General features: G+C 33.8%; 2 protein-coding genes and 1 long non-coding RNA gene across 4 annotated transcripts; 2 read left to right on the top strand and 1 right to left on the bottom strand.

The window, feature by feature from the left end:
• The first annotated feature begins 3,261 nt into the window (after positions 1-3,261).
• On the top strand, positions 3,262-5,584 carry LOC120139477. Its single transcript, XR_005517645.1, has 4 exons — positions 3,262-3,897; positions 4,441-5,155; positions 5,243-5,328; positions 5,433-5,584. It is a non-coding gene; the product is annotated as an uncharacterized LOC120139477 (long non-coding RNA).
• Positions 5,585-8,271: 2,687 nt separating this feature from the next.
• On the top strand, positions 8,272-14,854 carry LOC120142771 (40S ribosomal protein S2-2-like). 2 transcript variants are annotated; one of them, XM_039157285.1, is made up of 3 exons: positions 8,272-8,990; positions 9,642-9,803; positions 14,826-14,854. In XM_039157285.1, the coding sequence occupies exons 1-2, from the start codon at positions 8,340-8,342 to the stop codon at positions 9,798-9,800; spliced, it is 810 nt and encodes a 269-aa protein (XP_039013216.1). In that variant the 5' UTR covers positions 8,272-8,339; the 3' UTR covers positions 9,801-9,803; positions 14,826-14,854. The 2 variants fall into 2 exon arrangements, with proteins under 2 accessions (XP_039013216.1, XP_039013212.1); XM_039157281.1 differs by lacking the exon at positions 14,826-14,854 and having other exon boundaries at positions 9,642-9,981.
• A 1,249-nt stretch (positions 14,855-16,103) lies between these two features.
• LOC120140518 lies at positions 16,104-19,275 on the bottom strand. The gene is made up of 3 exons (XM_039155493.1): positions 19,063-19,275; positions 16,853-16,859; positions 16,104-16,678 (listed from the first exon to the last, which is right to left on the bottom strand). The coding sequence occupies exons 1-3, from the start codon at positions 19,273-19,275 to the stop codon at positions 16,104-16,106; spliced, it is 795 nt and encodes a 264-aa protein (XP_039011424.1).
• Between the last annotated feature and the right edge of the window lie 3,748 nt (positions 19,276-23,023).

Raw genomic sequence — 23,023 nt, 5'->3', positions numbered from 1 at the left:
AATAATTCAAAGCCCAAATTAACTTGAAAAAAATATGTTTTAAATGTTTTCCAGCTTAGTCAAACCTTTTAAAAAATATAGTCGATCGTTTTCACACTTTAAAGTTAAGTTTCCAAGGATTTTTGGCCCAATGGATTGATCCCTTTGACCAAAGGATCAATCCCCTTGAAAAATGACTGATCTCATGGATTCTAGTAGGTTTTGGATCGATCCCTTCACCAAAAAAATTGATCCCTCGATGAAAGGGTAGATCCCTTTCCATAAAGGATCGATCCCTTTCTTGCAACAATCGAATTATTTGGAAAAGGATCGATCCCTTTCACTAAAGGAATGAAACGATCCCTTGTGCATTAAATGATATTTTTGGTTGTAGGTAACGGCTATAATGATCCCCAATGACTCCAAACTGATATAATTGATGGTGAAGATATAAAATTGAAGGTTAAAGCTTCCTAAAGTCAACAAGAACAATATTGAACAAATATACGAACATCAAAGAAGTCTTGTATGCTTAATTTTTCTATCTTTTCATTGTAACACACTAGTGAGCTACATTGTTAATTTTGCTCAAGTATGATTTGGGTGAGTGTTAAATTTGTGCAAACATATTTGTATTGTGAGGTTTTCTCATTTTTTTGCTTTATTTGTATTTACTCTTTGGGAGAGTGTGTATTCAAGGTTTTGGGGTGTAAATCTTGAAGTGTTTGTAAGGTTACATATTATCCTTAAAGGTAAGCAAATTTAGTGCATTTGAGAAATCCTTAGTGTGGATGATAAGGTAGTGGATGTAGACTTGGTTTAGAAGTCGAATCACTCTAAATCGTTGTGCAAATAATTTTATTTTTCAGTTGCTTACACAAAATTTCTTAAAAGACCAATTCACATTTTATTAGCTTATTTTGGTTGTTCATAAGAGCTTAAAGATTATAAATGATGTTTAGAGGTTGAATTCATGCTTGAATCAAGATGGAAATCAAGAATATATCAACACTTCATATTTGGCCATTGTAGGAAAAATAGGGAAAATATGGAAAAATTTCCCTAATTCTGGAAATGATGTATGAATGATTCTACAAATTTTAAAATGTTGTTTGGCTCAATTTATAAGTTTGTAAAGTGTTGAGGACCAAATCATATGTTAGGAGAAATATGGGACATAAATGGAAATTGACTAGAAGTTGATGTATAATGTTTAAATGAATTGTTGTAATGCTTGAAAATGTTGTTAGGTTCTTGAATTTGAAGTTAAATAGCAAGGGATCATTTTGAATATTTGTAAATATTGAGATTAATTTTAAAAGAATTCATTTTAATGATTGAAATGTAAAATTGGAAACGTCATGTGAACTAGTGATGGATGTGAATAGTAAGGGAATTGAAGTTTCATTTTAAAGTATTAAGGTCAATGTCCATGTTATGAAAAGGAATTAGTATCGAAAAAATCTTTATGAATTTATTTTTAGTATACACTACTTATGTTAGTATGATACTAACATATGATTTGAAATTGTATATGTTATGTAAATGATGTTCATATAGATTGTGATTGAAATCAAATCAAAGCAAGCTTAAAGCTAAGGAAAAAGTTCAAGAGTGAAACTTAAATTGATAAGAAATGTTTGCAAGCTAAGTATACTAGGTGAGTGCATTTTTTTACCTATTTTATATATATGATATGAGGAAGACTTGCGATGAGTCAACCTCGAATGATTTGGAAAGAAAAGAATTTAAATCATATTTTAATCTATTTTCATATTGTTTTACAGAATGTCATTCAGATAATTTTGGATATGAACTGTCAATGCAATTTATATGATAATTTACTAAATGATTTATGAATACTTTCGGGTATGAATTGTTCAATGTACCTTTTTATGATATATTGATATGTTGGTATCTATGAATACTTTTGATAAATGAATAATGTGTGTTTCTGATAAAAAAACCATTGTATGTGCATTAATAGTCTTAGGTACAATTGGCATGCCATGAGGTGAAGTTATATAGAACATATTTGTATTTCCTACGAGGTACACTCGTGTACATTTTATACGACACCTATGGTGCAAATTAGGGGTGTAAACGAGCCGAGTCGAGCTCGAGTAGTGCTGAGCTCGACTCGATTTGAAAACTCTGAAATAAAGCTCGATTCGACTCGAAAACTTGCGAGCTTAAAATTTTCAAGCTCGACTCGAACTCGTAATCTTGAACTGAAGCTCGTGAGCAGCTCGAAAAGGCTCGAAATGAAGAAAAAAATTCTTAAACTTAACTCGATTGAAGCCTCAAATTCAAACTCGAACCTGAACCTTAAATACATGAAAATCTTATTGTATTTTTAAAAAAAAATCAATATATAAATGTAAATATTATTAATAACTTTTTTTTAAAAAAATAAAATCTTAATATATTATGTTTTCGAGCTGCTCACGAGCTTTTCGAGTCGAATATCAAGTAGCTCGTTTCGGCTCATTAAGAACTCGAGTCGAGTCCATTCGATTTGAGTATTTATCTAGCCTTGATCGAGTCGATCTCGAGTAACTCGCGATCTATCTCGTCTCATTTACAGCCCTAGTGCAAATTATCTGCTACGCACTTTCAAGTGCAATTTATCAATGAGACACTTTCGAGTGCATATTGCGCACATTCGACAAGACTCACGTACCTTACATTCTCATTAATAAACATTGGGTTATGATTTAAATGAATTGAAATTGAAAAGTGTAGGTGACCGATTCAGATGAAAGTAAACCTTTTAATGATTATTATACGGTAACGTGTGATTTGTTTATAATATATATATATATATATATATATATATATATATAGAATTTTCATTCCAGCAAAACATTTTGTAAAAATGCCGTTATTAACTATTAAAAGGCGACATTTTTAAAATAAACACCACAATAGTCATGCACTTTAGTGGTATTTTTGTAATAAATATTATAATAGTCATGCACTTTAGCAGCTTTTTGGATGAACGTCGAAATAATCATGTACTTTGGTGGCTTTTTTTAATAAACGCCGCAATAATCATGAACTTCAGCGAAGATTTTAGTAAATGAGCAATAGCCATGCATTTTAGTGACGTTTCTGGAATAAACGTTGCGATAATCATGCACTTTATCGATATTTTTTTAATAAACGTTGCAATAATCATGCACTTTAACGACGTTTTTTAATAAACGTCAATATAATCATGCACCTAGCCGCGTTTTTATAATAAACACCGCGTACACTCCTTTTAACCCACTGGTTCCAAATCCCTAATTTTTCATTCCCATTTTTTTCTAATTTTCCTCTAATGCCCAACCATCACAGTGAAGCCACCACCGTGCAGCCATCACCACAACTGCAACATCAATCTGCCGTCGTTGATTTTCGGTCACCAATATGTACGTCTTTCTTCTGCTTCGCACTCTGAAAACCCAAATCAATGTCGGCCTCCCTTGTTCCTGAGGCTATTTTCTATTTGGGGGGAAGCCGAAGCCAACGGTTATCTTTCAAATTACATGTTCAAGAAAGAAAGAGATTCAAAAAAAAAAATTGATCGATAATGAAACAGCACAAGGATTTAACGCCGAAGCGAAGAAAATCAAGCAAAAGGGAAACACCAACGGCGGACAAGGTAGTGACCGTACTTTCATCGACGGAGAAAGATACGAACTTAAAGAAACCGACGCGAAGGGGGAGAACAAGGACGATCTGGTGGATGAGAGTCATTTGAGATCTATTTTTTGTTTGAAAAAGATCGTCGTCATGAAGCGCGTTAAGGAGACCGATGATTGCTTTATTCTTGATTTTAACCCTTTCAATCCCGTTGACGTTGCCAAGCTCTCCGCCGCCAATGACGGCGATGTTGATGAAGAACTCTCCGTGGTCGCCGAGCGTGGCCAGGTTTTTGTTATTTAAACTCAATTTTTCGCTAATATATTTGCTGAGGAAATTCACACTTTTTAAAAAGTAAAACTTCCTTGGAATTGGACCAAAGGCTTCAAAATTAGTTTAATTCAGCTCACTGGGTATTGTTATTTTCCCGGAAAATTGACACTGAAGGAATCAAAATAGAATTTTGATTTAACTTCAATTCATTGTACAGAGGAAATTCACAGTTTTTAGACTTGAATTGAACTAGAAGTTGAAAATTAATTTAATCTAATTCTGTTATTTTAATTGGGTTATGAGAAGTTATGATTGCATTTCTTAGCTCGAGTTGCTTTTACTTTTTTAAAATAAAATATGTTTAGGCATTTCCCCCCAAGTAGAATTTTGTTTATGGGTTTGTCGTATGCATTTTTTTTTATGAGAATAGTTCTCAAGTCTTTTTGTGATTATGTTGATTTCATAAGCTTTTGAAACTAAACTTCTAAAATAATTTTAAGCCTGCTCCTCACTTTACTACTAGAACATCCTAATGCTTTTATATGATTTTTTCCCCAGGAAACATGCAACTTCAAAAACAGAGAAAAGTCCCAAATTTGGCATTTGATTCCAGTTCATGCCTTAATGATACTAGAGACCAGGATCATGTGCGCTGGTTTCTTTGTTTCCGTGATTTTACAATACGATTTACAGTTAGATACTCTGCAGCTTTAGATTCTCCTGAGTATTTATTTAATGCAAAATATAGTTCTGGTTGTCATAGTTAATGTTTGATTTCGATTGGAGATCGTAGAAGAAAACAACTGGAACCCCAATGAAGAAGTTAGCACGAGAGATGTCAAAAGAAAATGAATCTACAAAACAATTATCAAGTGTTACAGCGAGATTAATGGGCCTTGATGGGTTACCACCTCAACAGTATGGCCACAAGCAGCAGAAACAGTCTGAGTATTAGTCAAGGGAAAGTTCAAAAGGATGGTTCATTCTATAGTCAGTAGTCTTCTAGGTAAAACTCGAAGGAGGAGCCAGAGTTTAAAGTCGTTTTTGAAGATTTAGATGCATCTAAAATTGAGAGTGGTTATTACTCTTCACAAGGAACTGCAAACTCGAAGCTTTCTGATGCTGAGGTTCCTTTATCCAACAGAAGATTATAAAGGCTAAACGTCTTTCAAATGATGAAAAGCTGTTGGATTCCGAGGAATTCAATTATGCCCTTGTGGTGCTAAACTCAAACACGGATCTTCTGCTGAAATTCCTTGAGCAACCAGATTTGGTAGTGTTATTTTCCTTGAAATTGTACCAAAAAACAACCATCTTTAGTTTTTTTGTTATTTTAATTATGTTCTTGAAGTTGTTTTAGGTGGCCTGCAGAGATTATCCACATTCAAGGAATCTTTATCTGCAATTTCCATTTGATACGACACCTCTAACAGACACTGTGATTTGGTATGCAAAAAGATAATTATTTACTTGTTGGCGAATTAGCTTCTGGGATGATTGGGATTGAGATGAGAGGAAATTGTAATGAATTTTGTTTGGATTTGATGCAGTGTTACTGTTATGTTTGCGATTCGGCTGCTCCATGTGAGTGTTGGACAACATATTGCCATACGGCAGAGCATGCGGCGGACTGCGATCACAAAGGCTTGTGAAGATTCGGCCTAGAACGCTGTGAACAAACTCTCCGGAAATCCAATCTGAAACTCATGCTTAGAGTTGGGTTTTTACTAATCAAACAGTTGAATTTGTTGCTTCAAAAGAGTACATGATTATTTGAAATTTATAAATTCGTAAATTTCCAATTGATACATGTTTATTTCTATTTTATTTAACTCTGGTTACATCTCTTTCTCGTTTATTCTTAAATGCTTTCGTAGAAATTTTTAATGCACACATCTTTGGATAATGTACGGATAACATGATTACTTAACATTTGGTTAAAGCATATTTTAGCGGCATTTTGTGAGTAAAATTGTCACGATAAGTCATGACTTTTAATGGCATTTGGGTGAAAAATGCCACTATACATTATTACTATTAGTCGTGTTTATTTTAAAATGCCGCTAATTGACCTAATCTATTGCGGCGTTTGTAGAATAAACGCTGCTAAAAAGCATAACATTTAGCGGCGTTTATTTTAAAATGCAAACTTTTACCGTGTTTGTTTAAGTGGCGCTTTTTACGGCATTTGTTTTTGTGCCAGAAATGCTTTTAATAACTAAAAAACGTCGTCAAAAACCTGTTTTGTTGTAGTGTTGATACATATCGATATTTTACTTTAGTATTGTTAATGTCTCACTAAGTGTATACTTAGCGTGTGATGATTTCACGTGTAGGTAAAAAAGAAAGCAAGTGAAGTAAGGAGCTAAGCTTGACATTAAACATAAAAAACTATTTGTCGATACCAATAATGACATTATATGTTGTTTGAATTCTAGTTGACATGTATACTTATAATAAATGCATGTAGTATTTTACTATGGATTAAATATGATTTGATATGTATATAATGTTTAGATGGTTTTTAATAGTTTAGATAGTAACGAATGTGTAGCTATAAAAATGGGTTTTAGTTTTATATAATCGGTAAAAATTTATTTTACTAGCATAAAGATGAATTTTTATTTAGGCAGTTTTTAGATAATTTGACTAATTATACGTAACAGTATTAAAATGTCATATTGTTACCTAAAATTGAATATGAAAAATATTTTTAAATATTACTTTTTGATTTTATACGATTAAATAGTTTTTGGTTAATTGATTGTTTGATGATTGATGTAAAAAACAAAATTTTATTAAACTTCCAATAAGGATTATTTGAAATTGTCATGTGACATCTCTAACTCATATTCGGTGATGGATATGAGTAAGGGATGTTATACGAGATGGTAATTGGTGATGGGTGATGATGGTTGCCCTGTTAGTTTGGGTTAAACACTAAATTATATAAGTTAAAAAATTTAATTCTAATCAAATTAAACTACATAAATTAATTATTATTTTAATTAAAAAAAAATATAATTTAATCATAATTCTATTAAAATTAAAATTAAATATTTAACTAATTTTAAATAAACCATTATATTTTTATATAATAAAGACAATTTTATTAATTAATTAATTAATTAATTTTAAATAAACCATTGTACATTTTTACATAATAAAGACAATTTTATTAGTGATGTGTTTTAATATGTCTCTTTAGAAGTGGTATACGACGTACACTATAAATTCATCCATCATATAATTATGTTGTAATTTTCAAACACAAATTTATTTCGATGAGATATGTAGATAATTCAAGGGTAAACTAATTTATAAGAGTGTTTTTTCTTATTAATTCAGGGTAAGTACAAGTTAGTGTCCGTTCAAAGATCTCTCAATCATTTGATATTGAACGCTCATATCCTGATATTCAAAGTGTTCGAACCCAAGATCTAAAGAAATAACAACAACCCCTCTACCATCAAGGTTGTGTAGTTTGAGCTCTATAAGAGTGGTCTTATTCTGACTATTAAACTAAAATTTCTATTAGTTAGATCATTTAACTATTCAAATGATAAAAATCTAGACACCGACTGTTTAACAATTTAAAGACTTTATGAGTAGTTTACACATTTTATCAGTTTGGCGTGATTACAAGGTAATATTTGTCCTAAAGACTCTCAACTATTTAGTAATGAACTTTCAAACACATCTATAAACATCATACTTGAACTCAAGACCTTTAAATATAATAATAACACTTTTATCTAATCAGATCGATCGGTTCATGTAGTTTATCCATATTTTAAATTGTCAAAAGTTCTGCAACTATGAACAATAATGGGCATGGTTCGAGTTGGGTTTAGTTTTCGGTCAACTCGACTTGACACCCAACCCTACTTGACCGAAATATGCATCCTCACCTAAAATCTGACTTGATCTGTTTTTTGAGATAAAACTCAAGCCTAACCTGACCCAAAATAATATAAAGATCTAATTGTTTAAAATAATATAGAAAGAGATATTATTGTAATATCCCTAAATATATGATATATATAATTATATTATTTTTTTTAAATTAAATTGTGTCGGATATTTTCAACTTAAATCCAAACCCGACTTAAACTCATCTTTAAAGATCTCGACACAATAAAATCACATAAGATCGAAACTCTCGAGATCGGGTTTGTGCTCATTCCTAAGTATGAATAAAATGCGGGGGGTCTAAACATTTTCTTAATAGTCTAAACACTTTGTATTTTCTATTTCCAACCTATATGCGCTGTTTTTCTATTTCCGATGGTATGCAATATAATCAAAGCCCAAAAGCCCATAAACTCGAGTAAGCCCCCTCAAAAACTAAAACCCTAACTCGAACAATCTCCGCTTATATGATCCTAACCCTAGCCGCTTCGGTTTTCTCCTTCCACCAGTTATCTATATCCCTCGATAACCCTAATCAAAGGAAAATGGCAGAAAGAGGCGGAGGTGAACGCGGCACTTTCAGGCGTGGCTTTGGTGGTGGAAGAGGCGACCGTGGTCCAAGAGGCAGGCGCCGCGGCCGCAAGGAAGAAGAGGAGAAATGGGTGCCGGTGACGAAACTCGGCCGCTTGGTCAGAGCCGGCAAAATCACATCCCTCGAACAAATATACCTCCATTCTCTCCCCATCAAAGAGTACCAAATTATAGATCAACTTGTCGGCCCTTCACTTAAAGACGAGGTCATGAAGATCACTCCAGTCCAGAAACAAACTCGCGCCGGTCAGCGCACGCGCTTCAAGGCCTTCGTTGTCGTCGGCGATGGAAACGGACACGTTGGACTCGGCGTCAAGTGCAGCAAAGAAGTTGCGACGGCTATAAGAGGGGCGATAATATTGGCCAAGTTATCGGTGATACCGGTAAGAAGAGGTTACTGGGGAAATAAGATCGGGAAACCCCATACAGTGCCTTGCAAGGTTACCGGAAAATGTGGTTCCGTCACGGTGAGGATGGTACCGGCTCCGAGAGGTGCTGGTATCGTTGCTGCTAGGGTTCCCAAAAAGGTGCTTCAGTTTGCTGGTATTGAGGATGTCTTCACTTCTTCAAGGGGTTCAACCAAAACTCTTGGAAACTTTGTTAAGGTATTTTCTTTTTCTCCCCAATATTTCTTAATCCGATTCGGTTTTGTTGTAACTTGACATTGTTTATGGGTTTATTTAGATCTATTTGTATATGTTTTTTTAGAATGTTTTACTATCAGTTTTTTGGATTGTTGATTTGGGTCATTGAAATATCCCAAGGTTTATGTTAAATTAATTAGTTGAATAAAATTTTGATCGAGGATAGATGGTGACAGATGCATATTTTATTTCTTTGCATCTTTTGAATGTGTTTTTGCATTTGTGTATGCATATAAATGTATTCAAATAATCTTTAGGAGACCTAAACATGATAATAAACTTAAGGAGTATCGGTTTATCTACTAAATATGCATTTTTTATGATCCCAAATCTGTTGTAGATCAAACTTTTAAGAAGCAGGGAGTCTGCTGTGTTGTAAACTTCTTGTAGCATCTACAAAATGTGTGTTTTTGTATTCATTGAACTAAGCTTAAGATCTATGAACATGATTGCAAACATTAAAGAATAGTTCAGTTTATCGATTGCAAACACTAAAGAATAGTTCAGTTCAACAAATTATGCTATTTTTATGATCTCTTTTAAGTACATCTATGAAATATGTGATTTAGAGAATCCTGATTACCTGTTGTTCTTGCCAATGTAAAATTACAGGCCACCTTCGAGTGTCTTCTGAAAACATACGGTTTCTTGACCCCGGATTTCTGGAGAGAGACTCGCTTCACAAGGTCTCCTTTCCAAGAGTATACCGATCTGCTGGGAAAGCCATCAAAGACTCTTGTACTTGAGGATGTCGAGAGGGTTGATATCTAATAAGGACATCGACAATGTCATTCGCTTCGGGTAGTAATATGAAGTTCCATTTTAGGTGGCTACTTTCACTTGTGTTTTTGGTTGTCATAAGTCAGTAATGGTTCAGTTTTGTTGCTTTTGTGTCTGGATTCTGTTTAAGATTTGTGGTTTATATATGATGAATTAAAGACTTGTTTTTTTATTTGCTGCTTGCTTGTGAAATCATATTCCATGATATACCACTAGTAGATGGGGTTGAGTCTAAAATTTGAACCTGGCATTGAAAAATCCGATCCCTCTCGTAGATTTTATTGCTAAAAAATTTGCAACTGATGAACTCGTTTTATGTGTAGTATAGGTTAGTCAAATCCATTTTTTAATCAAATGGATTAACACTTCATTTTTTTTTCATATTTTGATTGATTAAACTAATTGATTCGATGTTTTTATTCTATGAACAACTCGGTCCTCTAATTTCATGAAAGTAAATCTTGAGGTTTGGAAATTATTTATTTGTAAATTATATTTTTTAATAATTTTGGTAAAAATCAGCTACATTTATTTGATTATCTCGTTTTTTTAATTAAAAGAGAAAATATAAACATAATTTCTTTTAGGCTTAATTGTACTATTGTACCCCTAACCTATGCATTCTGTATTGAGTTGACTTTTAAAGTATTTTTTGAAATGTTTAACCCCTTAAAGCGTATTTTTAGAACGTTTTGCCCTAATATCATTTTAATCGTTAACTCTTTTTAGTTACTAAATTATTTTAATATTTTAATTTTAGTCACTCAACTATTTATTTTTTAAAGTCATTTTTAAATTAATTTTTTTCTGTTTTACTCACCTGATTCGAATTATTTTATTTTTAAAATTTATAATGTAAAAAATCATTTATATTACATAATTTTTTATTCACCCTATCTCTCAGTTTTATTGGAAATTGTTCTGTAAATTCATTATATGTTAGATTCATTTTAAAGATTGCAGGCAATGAACACCCATTTACAGTTTGCCACGTTACGAAGTCTTGTGGGTTCTCTTCAGAATCTGTTTTATCGGTTTCTAGAAGAATATTCTTTGAATCTTCCGAAAGGGCCGACTCTGTGCCTTAATTCCAATTTCATTTTTTACAAGTATCCTAGGTGTATGATCTTTTCCGAGCATATTTAGTGAGATAGTCGGTTACTAAAATTATACAATTAAGCTCTTGTGGTAAAAATGCAACACGAAGATTTAACAAAATTCAATAAAATAACCTTTAACCATTAAATTATTTAACAAAAATAATATGTTATAAGTTTAAATAAACATTACTTATTATTATAAATTAAATTTACGTGTCAAATAAAAAATATGCTATATAAATAAATTACTATATACAGTAAAATATGCCCATGATCATTTATTTATTTATTTACCCCTTTTATTTTTATTATCGATCTTTCAATTTTGTCAATCAAATCATCTAACTATTTAAATGTTGTCAATCAAATCATTTGCAGTTAATATTTGACGAAAGTGTTCACGATGGACAGTTAAAAAATTTGTATATTTACATATTTGGTCATCGTTATTCACCACGTGATAGATTTTTTTAATTTTAATTAATTTCATTTTTTCCTCAAAAGATGACACGTGTCACCATCTAATTGCGTGAAAAACAGGGGTGTTCAAAGGGTTAATTCGGTCACCGACCGAACCGAATTTTTATTAACCAAATTAACCGAACTTTTTTCTTTGACCTTTAACCAAAACGAACCGAAATTTCTTTTGAAAATATTAATCGAACCGAATAAAATTCGGTTATTATGTTGCTTAACCTAATTAACTGAATTTTTAATACTTTCTTTAATTAGATTAATTTGAATATAATACAAGTATTTTTTTTTTATTTGGATTAAAATTTAATTAGATACTGATAATTTAATGAGACAAGTATAATTAAAAAATAATTAGGTCTCAATTTTTAATGGATTTGAGTTTAAAATATGTATTAAATACATAATATATTTAATATTTAGTAATTTTGATTAATTCAGTTAATTAACCGATTTTGAATCGAAATAATCGTTAATCGAATATTAAAAAAATATTCATCGATTCTTGATTGAACTAATTCGGTAACCGATCGAATTAATCGAATTAATTCAGTTCGATCGATTAATTCGATTAAAACCGAAAAATCAGAAATAAATGAAAGAATGAATGCACGGTGAAATCAAGCATGGGGGCTTGTAGATTGATTAATGCGGGGGTAAACCACGGGGTCAAACCCAAATTTTGGTGATGAGAGACAACATTTATTTTATAGCTTATTTTAGTTAGTGGCAGTGAAAAAGAAACTAAAGTAATAAAAAAAGTATTTCAACAAAAGATTAAAGAGAGGTTTTAGCATACTTCAACCATCAAACCAATTCTCATATTTAATAAATTATTACATCCATTTGTATATATATCTTTCATTTTACTTAATGACAGAAAAAATAAAAATTTAAATAATTAAAATATAAATTTCTAGATAATGAAATAGGAGAAAAAAAAGCTTTTTAAAAAACATATATACGTAACATTTTTTTAAAAATATAAAATTGTTACTGTAGACACTAATTTTGTTTGTGCCTGATTATTAGGCTTGAATCCAATTACCAATCCAAAAAACTCAAGTCAAATCCGTCCAAAAGCGCGCACACACGTATCGCAACCATTTTCCCAAACCCCTGAAAATCCGACAAAAATCTTATTTATAATCATTAAAGTTGTGTCTACAATAGAGAAATAAATGCGTATTTATAGTGTTCAAGGTTAGAATTGAAAAGTCACAATAATTGTCGAAACGGTTTTCCGAAATAAAGGAAGGGGTCTTGTATCGAATGACCTTTTAATGATAAAAGGTGTTCGAGGAGTCCCCAATATTTTATTGTTAAGATGTGATTGGGCACTCAAAAAATATTTATTATTTTTAAAAAATTATTTTAATTAAAATAACAAATTTACGGTATGCGTTACAAAAATTTGAGTTCGGGAGTCAATTACGTATGAGGAAGGATTAGCACCCCACAGTGCCCTAAATTGGTACCTAGCCGATTAATTAGTTGTATTTGTAATACAATTTAAGAATTCAAATCTAATTTAATTTAAGATCCCCTACAAGTATTATTCTTTTGAATTTCAGGACGAAATATAATAATATTTAATTATTTCTTATTGAGAAAGATCGACCTTCTATACCTAAGAGCAGCCGATTCATGCTCCAATCGAAATAAGAAAATATTAAAATTACATTCTAAATTTCATTAATAATTCAAGATAAAAACACCCAAAATAATTTTAAGAGAGAAAACGATAATATCTAATTATTTCCAATCGAAAATAAATGACATTTCATTTCTTAAAGCAATCATTTATTACTTCAATCGAAATGAAGAGATATTACTATTTCATATTAGAATTCAATATTGATTCGAGTGAAAACGATAATATCTAATGATTTCATGTCGAGAATATATGACCTCTCATACCTTAAAGCGATCATTTATTGTTCCAATCGAAATGAAGAGATATCATTGTTCCATCTTAAAAATCAATATTGATTCAAGAGAAAACTGTAATATCGAATTATTTCCAATCGAGAATAAAGGACCTTTCATGCCTTAATGCAGTCATTTATTACTCCAACCGAAATGAAAAGATATTACTATTCTCAATATCGATTCGAGTGTTGCTATTTTGAAAGCTCGTTGGAAAACACATGAAAAACTAAATCACATTAGAAGCATATCCCAAGCAAATACAATTAATTATTTATTTTACCAATATTTTATGGGAATAAGAATGTTCAATTATTTAAATACCTAGAAATGAAACCTTAGATTCAATCTAACAGTCTTTTCTCGGTGAATTTAATTAAAAGAACACGATCTTCTTCCTAATCCCTAAATTTTAAAATAGATTCAATTTAATTCGTGTCACTAAATTTTAATTGGACTTATCATCTTGCTCGAAAGACTTATAGATGTCTCGAAGGATTTAATCATGCTTGAAAGCCTTATTGATGGCCCAAAGGATTACTAAGTAAGAAACTTTGGAAATCGTTTTCTTACTTTTTAACTTATAAAATAACTTAATGGTCGGGCAACATGTCCTACTTCAAAGTAATGCTTCCTTTATGGATTGGGCCCACCATGTTCTTCAGGTTCTGCCTCCTTAAATATGATTCCTTGCATTTGAGGTTTGAATTCTAGCTTCAACTTGTTGGGATTTTAATACCATTAATCTTTTATTTTCATTGGAATATCTATAAAAACCATACGTTTATGCGTGAAATGCGAATGCAATGCAATGCAATGCTTTTTCTTTTATGTAAATAATGTTCTCATGCAAGCATAAATGCTTATTCAATTTTCCTTTGACTCCAAAGTGGGGAACTAGGTCTTCTTCCACTTGATCACTCCTCTCTCGGGTTTATATAAATATAAGTGTAGCAACTTATGATTTCAAGCTTGCATTTTTGGAAGACCTATCTAATCATCTTATGTCTTTGTGTCTTCTTTGCTGATTCCAAAGAGTTGCTCATCTTATGTCTTTGTGTTCTATTGAATTCTTGATGTGGTCCGTAATATGATCTTGATGCCCCTTTCTGTCGTTGACTCAATCGCGCTATCAGAGTTGTTTTTCCAGGACTTTACCGTTAATTGATGATCGACTGATTTTCTTTAGAAGGTAAGCTCTTCTCAAATTCATGGTTTTCCTTGGCACCCTAAGTTGTGAGACTTGAGACTCATTCTTAATGTTGTTTCGGTTTGAGCCTTGTTATCTCCATGTGATCTGGGTTTTTGATAATGCCCCAAAGTGGGTATTTTCATGACTTATCCCTATTTGGGTGCCAAATTTTCATCCTTGACTGATCTCACTTTTGCATTTGTGCTATGAGTTGGGATATGTGTCCCTTTCAAATAAAAAGATCATCTGCTTCTTGACAGGTTACCGACAACGTCACGAGGAAGTGTTACAAGTTTTATCCTACCATCCTTTTGATCTCTCAGACCATTTACTTTGAAGAATGTGGAATGCTTCATCATTCTGGGATCATTTATTCTTTTTCTCCAATAGGGGCAGAATGGGTCTCACCAGCTTCAAGGATCGTTTATTCTGGGATCCTTTATGCTTCGAGTATTTATCGAACCTTGATCGAGTCGATGTCGAGTAGCTCGCGATCTGTCTCGTCTCATTTACAGCCCTGTTCAAAACCTTCCTTCTACATGCACCTAGAATTTGCCCAAGGTTGCCACGAATGATGATTCTTGACCATGCAACTTTTGATGCAAATAATACATGGGCGTAAAAATTGATCTTTACAACTAACTGAGGAGGAGCTCACCATCGAACCATGGGGGAGTCGAGAGTATTTCCCAATCAAGCGTTGGCAGTGGAAAAATCGTTGCATTGGGAATGAATCAAGGTAAGAATATCTTCATTTCTTAACATTTTTCCTTGATATAAATGTACATTATGGGCATACCACAAGGCCCATATTGACACCTAAATCTCTGCATGTTTAGTACTGATATTGTTAGAAAATAGCCGCCTCAGCCACTCCTCCAAATTAGATTGCGAAATCACCCCTGATCATGAATAATTTAAATCCCTCCATACTGATTTTGCAAGGACGCCATCCCTGACCACATGTAAACCCGATTCCACTTCCATAGCACATCTCGTGCATATTGGACTCTGAATCAAACACCTAAAGTGTAAATTCTGAGTAGTTGGAATGAAATTCATGGAAAAACGCCATGCTTGATTTTAATCTTCAATTGACATGAGGTAGCCCATATAGCATTATAAATCATTTTCTCCGACTACAAGATGTTTACCTCCGAAAACAGAAGTCGGTATCCTCTTCTAACAGTGTAAACCCAGATCTCTCCCCACTCCATACTCTACAATCTTCCTATCCACTGCTTGCTAAAGGAATTTCCAAAATTTGATTAGCTTCCACTGCCACAAACACCTCCATAATTAACTTTTCCTTCCAGCCTCTCTGCCTCTCATCAATTAGATTGGCCACCATATTTATCAATCGCACAGGGGAGGAAAGCACTCTGTGAGGCACCCGATTGGGTAGCCAACAGTCATTCCAAATTGAGATGGCTTCTCCGGACCCCACCTTCCACCGTATCCATTTTTGAAGCAAACCCTTTACACTCTAAATACTTCTCCATGTACATGATGGGGAAGAACCAAGAGCCGAACTGAGAAAATCTCCCGAAGAATAATATTTTTCTCTTAAAACACGGCCAACCAGCGAAGTAGGATTAGTTAATAAATGCCACCCCTGCTTTGCAAGTAAAGCAAAGTTAAACTTCCCCATATCCCAGAATTCGAGACCCCCATCCTCCTTATGCTGACAAAGGGCTTCCCACGTGCACCAATGAATGCTCTATTCGTTTCTGATTTTTGCCACCAAAACTTCTCCATGATCCTTTCAATTTCCAAGCAAAGGCTTCTTGGTAACAAGAAACAAGTCATAGCGAAGAGGGGAATCGCTTGAAGAACCGATTTAATGAATACCTTCTTACCCCCTTGAGAGAGAGCACGAACACTCCAACTGCTAATATGGTTGTGAAATTTATCCAGCAAATAACCGAACGCGCCTCTTTTATTTCTCCCAACAATAGCAGGCAACCTCAAGTATTTTTCCGGGTTGGATGAACTAAATACCTTTAGAATTCTTTGAACATCATTTCTATTTGTATCAATAACATTAGAACTAAAGAAAACCCCTGACTTATCAAAATTGATTACCTGGCCTGAATACCAACCATACTCTCTGAGTATCTCCTTTGTTCTGAGCGCCACCTGAGCATTCGCTTCTCCAAATATTAAGCTATCATCTGCAAATAAAAAAAAAGTGCGAGATTATCAACACATACCGGTTAATCCTTTCTACTGTGAGAACCCCATTTGAAATCGCCTGCCTCAATAGAGATGGGAGCCCCTCACTGCAAAATAAAAATAATTATGGGCTCAACGGCTCTCCATGTCGAAGGCCCCGCTGAGGAGCAAACCTATCTCCTGGGAACCCATTAATAACCACAGAATAAGTAACAGAACAAAAACAGTTTCGAATCATATCAATCCACCCTTGAGAGAAACCCATTTTTTGCATAACAGACGACACGAAGCTCCACTCGACTCTGTCATAGGCCTTACACATATCTAATTTCAGAGCAAAATAATCTTTTCGACCCTCACATTTCTTAAAAAAAAGAATGGATAATTTCATAAGCCACAATTATATTGTCAGAGATAAGCCTTCCTAGAACAAATGCACTTTGTGCTTCTTCCATACAATCCCCAAGTATTCATTACATACGAATAACTAGCATCTTCGATATTACCTTGCACAACACATTGCACAAGTTAATTGGCCTGAACTGGCTCAACTTTGTCGTCTTATCCACCTTGGGAATTAACACAATATGCGTGTGATTTACCATACTAACATTCTGCTACCTTGACAACACCCAACACAAAATACAACAATCTCTTCTCCAATCAAATGTCAGAATCTCTGATGAAATATTGCTCCTAGACCATCTTCCCCTACAGCCTTTAAAGTGTTCATAGATTTAACCGCTGTAGTGACATCATCCTAAGTAAAGGGTTTTAATAACAAAGTATTAATGTCGGTTGTAATATTTTCGGGAATGCCATCCAAAACACCATCTCCCACTGGCTCAGCCGAAGATACGAACAAATCTTGAAAATAATTCTTAGCGTATTCCCCAATACCATGATCAGTATCCACTGTGTTCCCCTCATCCGATTCAAGAAAATCAATTTTGTTACGACGTTTGCGCTGAGAAGCAAACCTATGAGAAACTCCGTGTTGTTATCGTCATTCTTCAACCAATTAGCCCTTGCCGTCTGTCCCATTAGAGTTCTGACTTATCGGCTTCTAAATTCATTTGGAATTTGGTATCCACCATCTCCCCCAAAATGATATTAGATCTTATTATTATATATTTCTCTTTACTATATAGCAACAAAAATTTTCAAAAAATTATTATTATTATTGTTACTTTTGAAATAATCTTAGTTGATTATAATATAATATTTATTCATAATAATTTTTTTTCACTATTGATAATGTACACACTCTACAATTATAGCTATAATTTAGAGATAACAATCTTCTTCTAAATCAATGAAGTTGTTTGATGACAAAATAAAAACAAGGCTAAAAAATTCACCAAAACATGAACTAACATTCAATGGCCAAAAATCCGTAAGATTAGCATATAATATACAAATTTTCATGGTTGGATCCCCTGTTTTTTCTCTGAGAATTTCTTTCCTTGCAAATAAAAAAAAAATCTAAAACAGACACTAATGTTAGTTATTAGTTAAGATTACGGTTTCAATTTTGAACAAACACGTTTCCTTTTGTCAAAAATAGAAGATCACACATGTTTTTCCTCATGCTTTCATCTTCTCTTTTTCCTTGGCCTTTGGAAAAGTTTATGTTCGTATTGCCCAACTTGCCCAAACACAAAGGTTTGATCTTTGACACATTCATCTTTCATTTCACTATTTGCTTCTTCTTTTAGTTTGAGCTTTGGGTATCAAAGGATTGCATTTGTTCTGAATATTGGTTTGAGCTTTTAGCATGTAATTTACAAATGGGCTGTTCTTCGCTTTCTTTATGAATGTTTGGTTGCCGAGAAAATTTGTTTGCTCTTCATCCATATGTTGGAAAGAATTGCCTGAAATGTTTCTATTTCTTTTGTGTTCTCTGCAATGTTTCTAAATAATTGCATTTAGATGATAGGGTTATTATCATGACTCAATTATCATTCCTTTTTGTTATTTCTGTTGAAAAAAATGATCGTAGACGTTAAAATTTTTTTGGGGGGTTGTTTTGTTTTGGCATGCTTTAATGTTGTCAAGAAGAAATGAAGGTTTTTTCTTCTTTGGTGATGACACTGTAACTAGGGATTTAAGTGGCGGCAGCTCCTGCTATATATAACGGTAGCAGAGCTGTTCTCAACCATTATTACATAACCATGATACCCACAATTACCGTAATAACATTATGATAAATGTAATGTAACCTAACACGCAATGACAGCCATAATTTAAATCCTTGATTATAACAATAATTTGGTTAAATGGTCAAACCTTGACTTCATTGTTTTCTGGCAATATTATAACTGGATACGAGTACCTTTAGGGGCTCATACATGATTTTATTTTATTTTTAAATCTAATATACTCGTACAAGACGATCCGACCGTAGTCCGAATAACATAGTTCTCTTTGTTAGCTGAAAGCCTCTTGCATCAGTGATCATGCTATTGATTGTTTTACTCCTTTTCTTCAGGTCTTCTTTGTGTCTTCCTTTTATGGCAATGCCAGCGCCCATGAAATCTTTCTGGTCTGCTGCAGGGTTGTAAGTCCTGAAGATGGCTGATGCACTATTTGACATCCCGGTTTCCGAAGGATAGAAACGTTCATTCAATGAGGTACTCCACCAGGAAGGTGATCATGCCGAGCGGTGGACTAACAGTTTTTTCGCGTTACCTCCGATCTTCACAGGGTTCTTGTCATGATATTTGCAAACATGGAACAAATATTTCTCCTGCAACAGAGTCAAAGACCCCAAGGAGTCCTATGCGTAAAATAGTTGTACCGAAACCAGGAGCAGGCCGGAATTTGGAAAGAATCTCGGAAAGTAATTTGGTGGATAGGAGAAACAAAATGGGAATTAGTGTTAAGGTTTCTTCGGATTTCAAAGTGCAGGAACCTGATGATTATGTTGCCATCAAGGTTGCAGAAACACAAGGACACCATGTGGAAAATGTTGAAGATGATTTAACTGATACGAAGAACTCCGCTGCTAGTGTCACGACTTCGAATGATGCTGAGCTGCAGAAACCAGAGTATCCCAGTCTTAAGCCCTCTCCGGAGGATCTGGTTGAAATCGAAGCTATGTCAGTGGAAAGTAAAGCCAAAGATGAAGAAAATGCTGAAACTAAATCACCGAACGGAGAAAAGAGTCAACAAGTTTGTGTGAAGACGTCTTCTGATTCCGAAGGCCAGAAACCTGTCAAGCTTGATTGCATTGAAGATGGAGTATCATCTTGGACTAATAAAGATTCCGTCTTACCGGATCAAGTTCTATTATCTCGAAAGGAAACCGACTATGCAAAAGATTCAAAGCTGAATCCCCAATCGAAGCCATTGTCTCTCATAAAACAGACACGTCCGAGTGGCAGACATAACTCCGAAGGCCCGAAAAGGAAGGAAGCAAACATTATTCCCACAACTTCTTTAGGCGTTTCTGGTGGAAGAAATAAAGGTGAAACGACAATAAGCAAAGGAATAAGGTCCTCTGTGATTGCTAATAAGAAAAGTGTAGTGCTACCATCTGTTTCTTTGTCCTCAAAAGAATCCAGTACCGGAATTTCGAGCATGGATGCCAAGAAAAAGAAGTTGAGAGTAGTTTATCATTTGAAGAAGCAGGAGAATGAAAAGAAAATTAAGCTCGAGAAGCTGCACGGTACGATTGCTGAAAGGTCGAGTGATCTAAAGGGAAATTCTCATCTTCTGGATCTAGAGAATGTTAAGAAATTCAATTCGGAGCAAGCCAAGTCCGCAAATGTTGCCGAGACGACTCCATACCCGATTGAGTCAAATCCTGTGAACAAGCCAGCAGAATCTGATCAAAATAATGTCGTGTCCATGAGGCCATATTCATCATCCAAGGACAAGAGCATGAAACACAGTCACAACAAAATTCCAATAAGCCGAATGCCTCGTTCATACGAGAAGAAAAAGATGATATACAGGCCAAAGGGGATTCAAGCCAGCGGATTCCCTCCGTCTTTATCCTCGTCTCTGGTTAGGAAAAGCTCGAGAACAACTCCAAATGGATTGAAAATCACTCAGCCATCTTTAACTTCCTTACCATTATCGGCATCCCTCGAATCTTTCCATAATGATACCTCAACCGAAAATGATAAAACACTTGCAGAAAGGAAAAAAGGTAGCTCGAAACTGATGTACAACGCTAAACCTAAAAGGGCATTTATCATCACCTCGAATAATAAGCATTTTCCAGGCAAAAAGTTGCATTTCCAGAGAGCAAAGGTGAGGGAAGTTCCGGTTGAGGATCGCACTGCAAGGAGACTTGCATTCAAGAAAAGAGAGCCTGTTGACAACAGATCAAACGATGATAACTGGAAAGGCAAAGTCGAGGACTGTACTCCAAGGAGACTCAAGTTCAGGCAAAGAGTAAATCCTGGCAACATAAATGGTGATAACCAAAACAGCAAAGTCGAGGAGTTCACGCCAAAGAGACTCAAGTTGAGGCAAAAGGTGATCGATGAAAATCGAAAAGGTGATAATCGGAACAGTAGAGTCGAGGAGTTCACGCCAAAGAAACTCAAGTTCAGGGAAAGAGTAATCGTTGACGATCTAAATGGTGATAACCAAGACAATAGAGTCGAGGAGTTTACGCCAAAGAGACTCAAGTTCAGGCAAAGATTGATCGTTGACAATCGGAATGGAGATAACCGAAACGGTAATGCCAAGGAGTTTACTCCGAGGAGGCTCAAGTTCAGGCAAAGAGTAATAGTTGACAATCGAAATGGTGATAACCGAAACAGTGGAACCACGGAGCTTTCGACAAGTACCCTAGAGTTCAGGAAAAAAATAATTGTTGACAACATGAATGCTGATAATCAAAATGGTAGAGGTGAGGACTCTGCTCCAATGAAACTTATTTTCAGGCCAAAAGTGGTTGATGATAAGAAAACCGGCACTAGCAAAAACAACTCCGGAGGAAAACAAGCCGGTACTGGAATTGATAACGACACTCAAATCGAATCTGAACAAATTTCTTTGAGACACAGAGATGCAAATGAGAAGAAAGGTTCAGGAATTTTGTACAACAATATCATTGAACAGACTGCAAGCAAGCTTGCAGAGACTAAGGCAAGTAAGGTGAAGGCTTTAGTCAGCGCTTTCGAAACCGTCATCTCTCATCTCGATATCGGAATCTCGGAAACAAACGATGGAAACTAAGCAACTGAAGGTAATTTATCATGTACTGTACATATACAAATGTGCAAAGAAAAATACAAAGGTGGAGATAGAAGAACAAACTTGTATTATGTTTTCTTTGTTCTGAGCTTGTATACTGAGCTTAAAGATTGTTTTGTTTTTGTGTTCATCTTTGTTTTTTACATCTAAGATCCAGTTCGATTGGTAGAATTGTCTTAGATGGATTTAACCATATGGTAGTGATCAAACTTTATTCAGGCTCTGGTGCGAGTACAAATATGGGTATTTTATATGGCATTGTCATGGAAATCATATTCATTCTTTCCAAGGTTTTCTTCAAGAATTCTTGAAAATTTGATGCATCATCATCATGTAATGCTGAAATTAGAAAACAAGTTCCAACAAGCATGCAGCAAATGATCCTCAGTTTATGGGATGTGCAATCCGGTAATATTTGATTATACCCGTATTTTGTTCTTTTGGAGAGGAGTGAGCTAAACTCAACTCAACTAGAAAAAAATTTAAATCAAGCTATAAAATATAACTGATTTTTTTTTTAGTAATTAATGGATTAGTTTTCAAGTTTGAGTTGAGTCCTTGACTCTATATGATACATATATATATATATCACATATGAAAAAATATATATATTACATATATTATAGAAAACCATTTAAATTGAAACTAAATTATATTATAATATTATAAATATTTACAGTTAAAATTAAAAAAAACTTGAACAACTCGACTCAAATCAACTTTAATTTTATAAACTCAATTTGATTTAAAAAATCAAATAAATTTTGAGCTATAAAATAAGACTCGTCAATTCAAATAATTCGATTTTTTTTTAATTTAACTCGATCGAACTCTCACTCCTACTAATTCATTGTTTGGCATGGGTGGATTACTTGATGTCTATGTAGTTTGATTAATTTGTGCCCAATTCAATGCTGCCAACAAAACCAAAAAAAAATCAGTTTCAATTTCTAAACACATATATAAAGAAAGTTAAAACAGTATAAAGTGCACAAATGATCCCTTAACTATAGAGGTGTTGCTTTGTTGAGTCCCTAACTATTAAAAGTTACAAAATAGTCATCTAACTATTCATATATTTCAAAATTGTCATTTTTTCGTTAAAAAATTGACGTTCGTCTAAGTTGGAG

Source organism: Hibiscus syriacus, unplaced genomic scaffold (genome assembly GCF_006381635.1).
Source record: "Hibiscus syriacus cultivar Baekdansim isolate YM2019G1 unplaced genomic scaffold, ASM638163v2 tig00002237_pilon, whole genome shotgun sequence".
NCBI classification, from domain to species: Eukaryota; Viridiplantae; Streptophyta; class Magnoliopsida; order Malvales; family Malvaceae; genus Hibiscus; species Hibiscus syriacus.
This window is presented reverse-complemented; position numbering and strand designations above follow the sequence as displayed.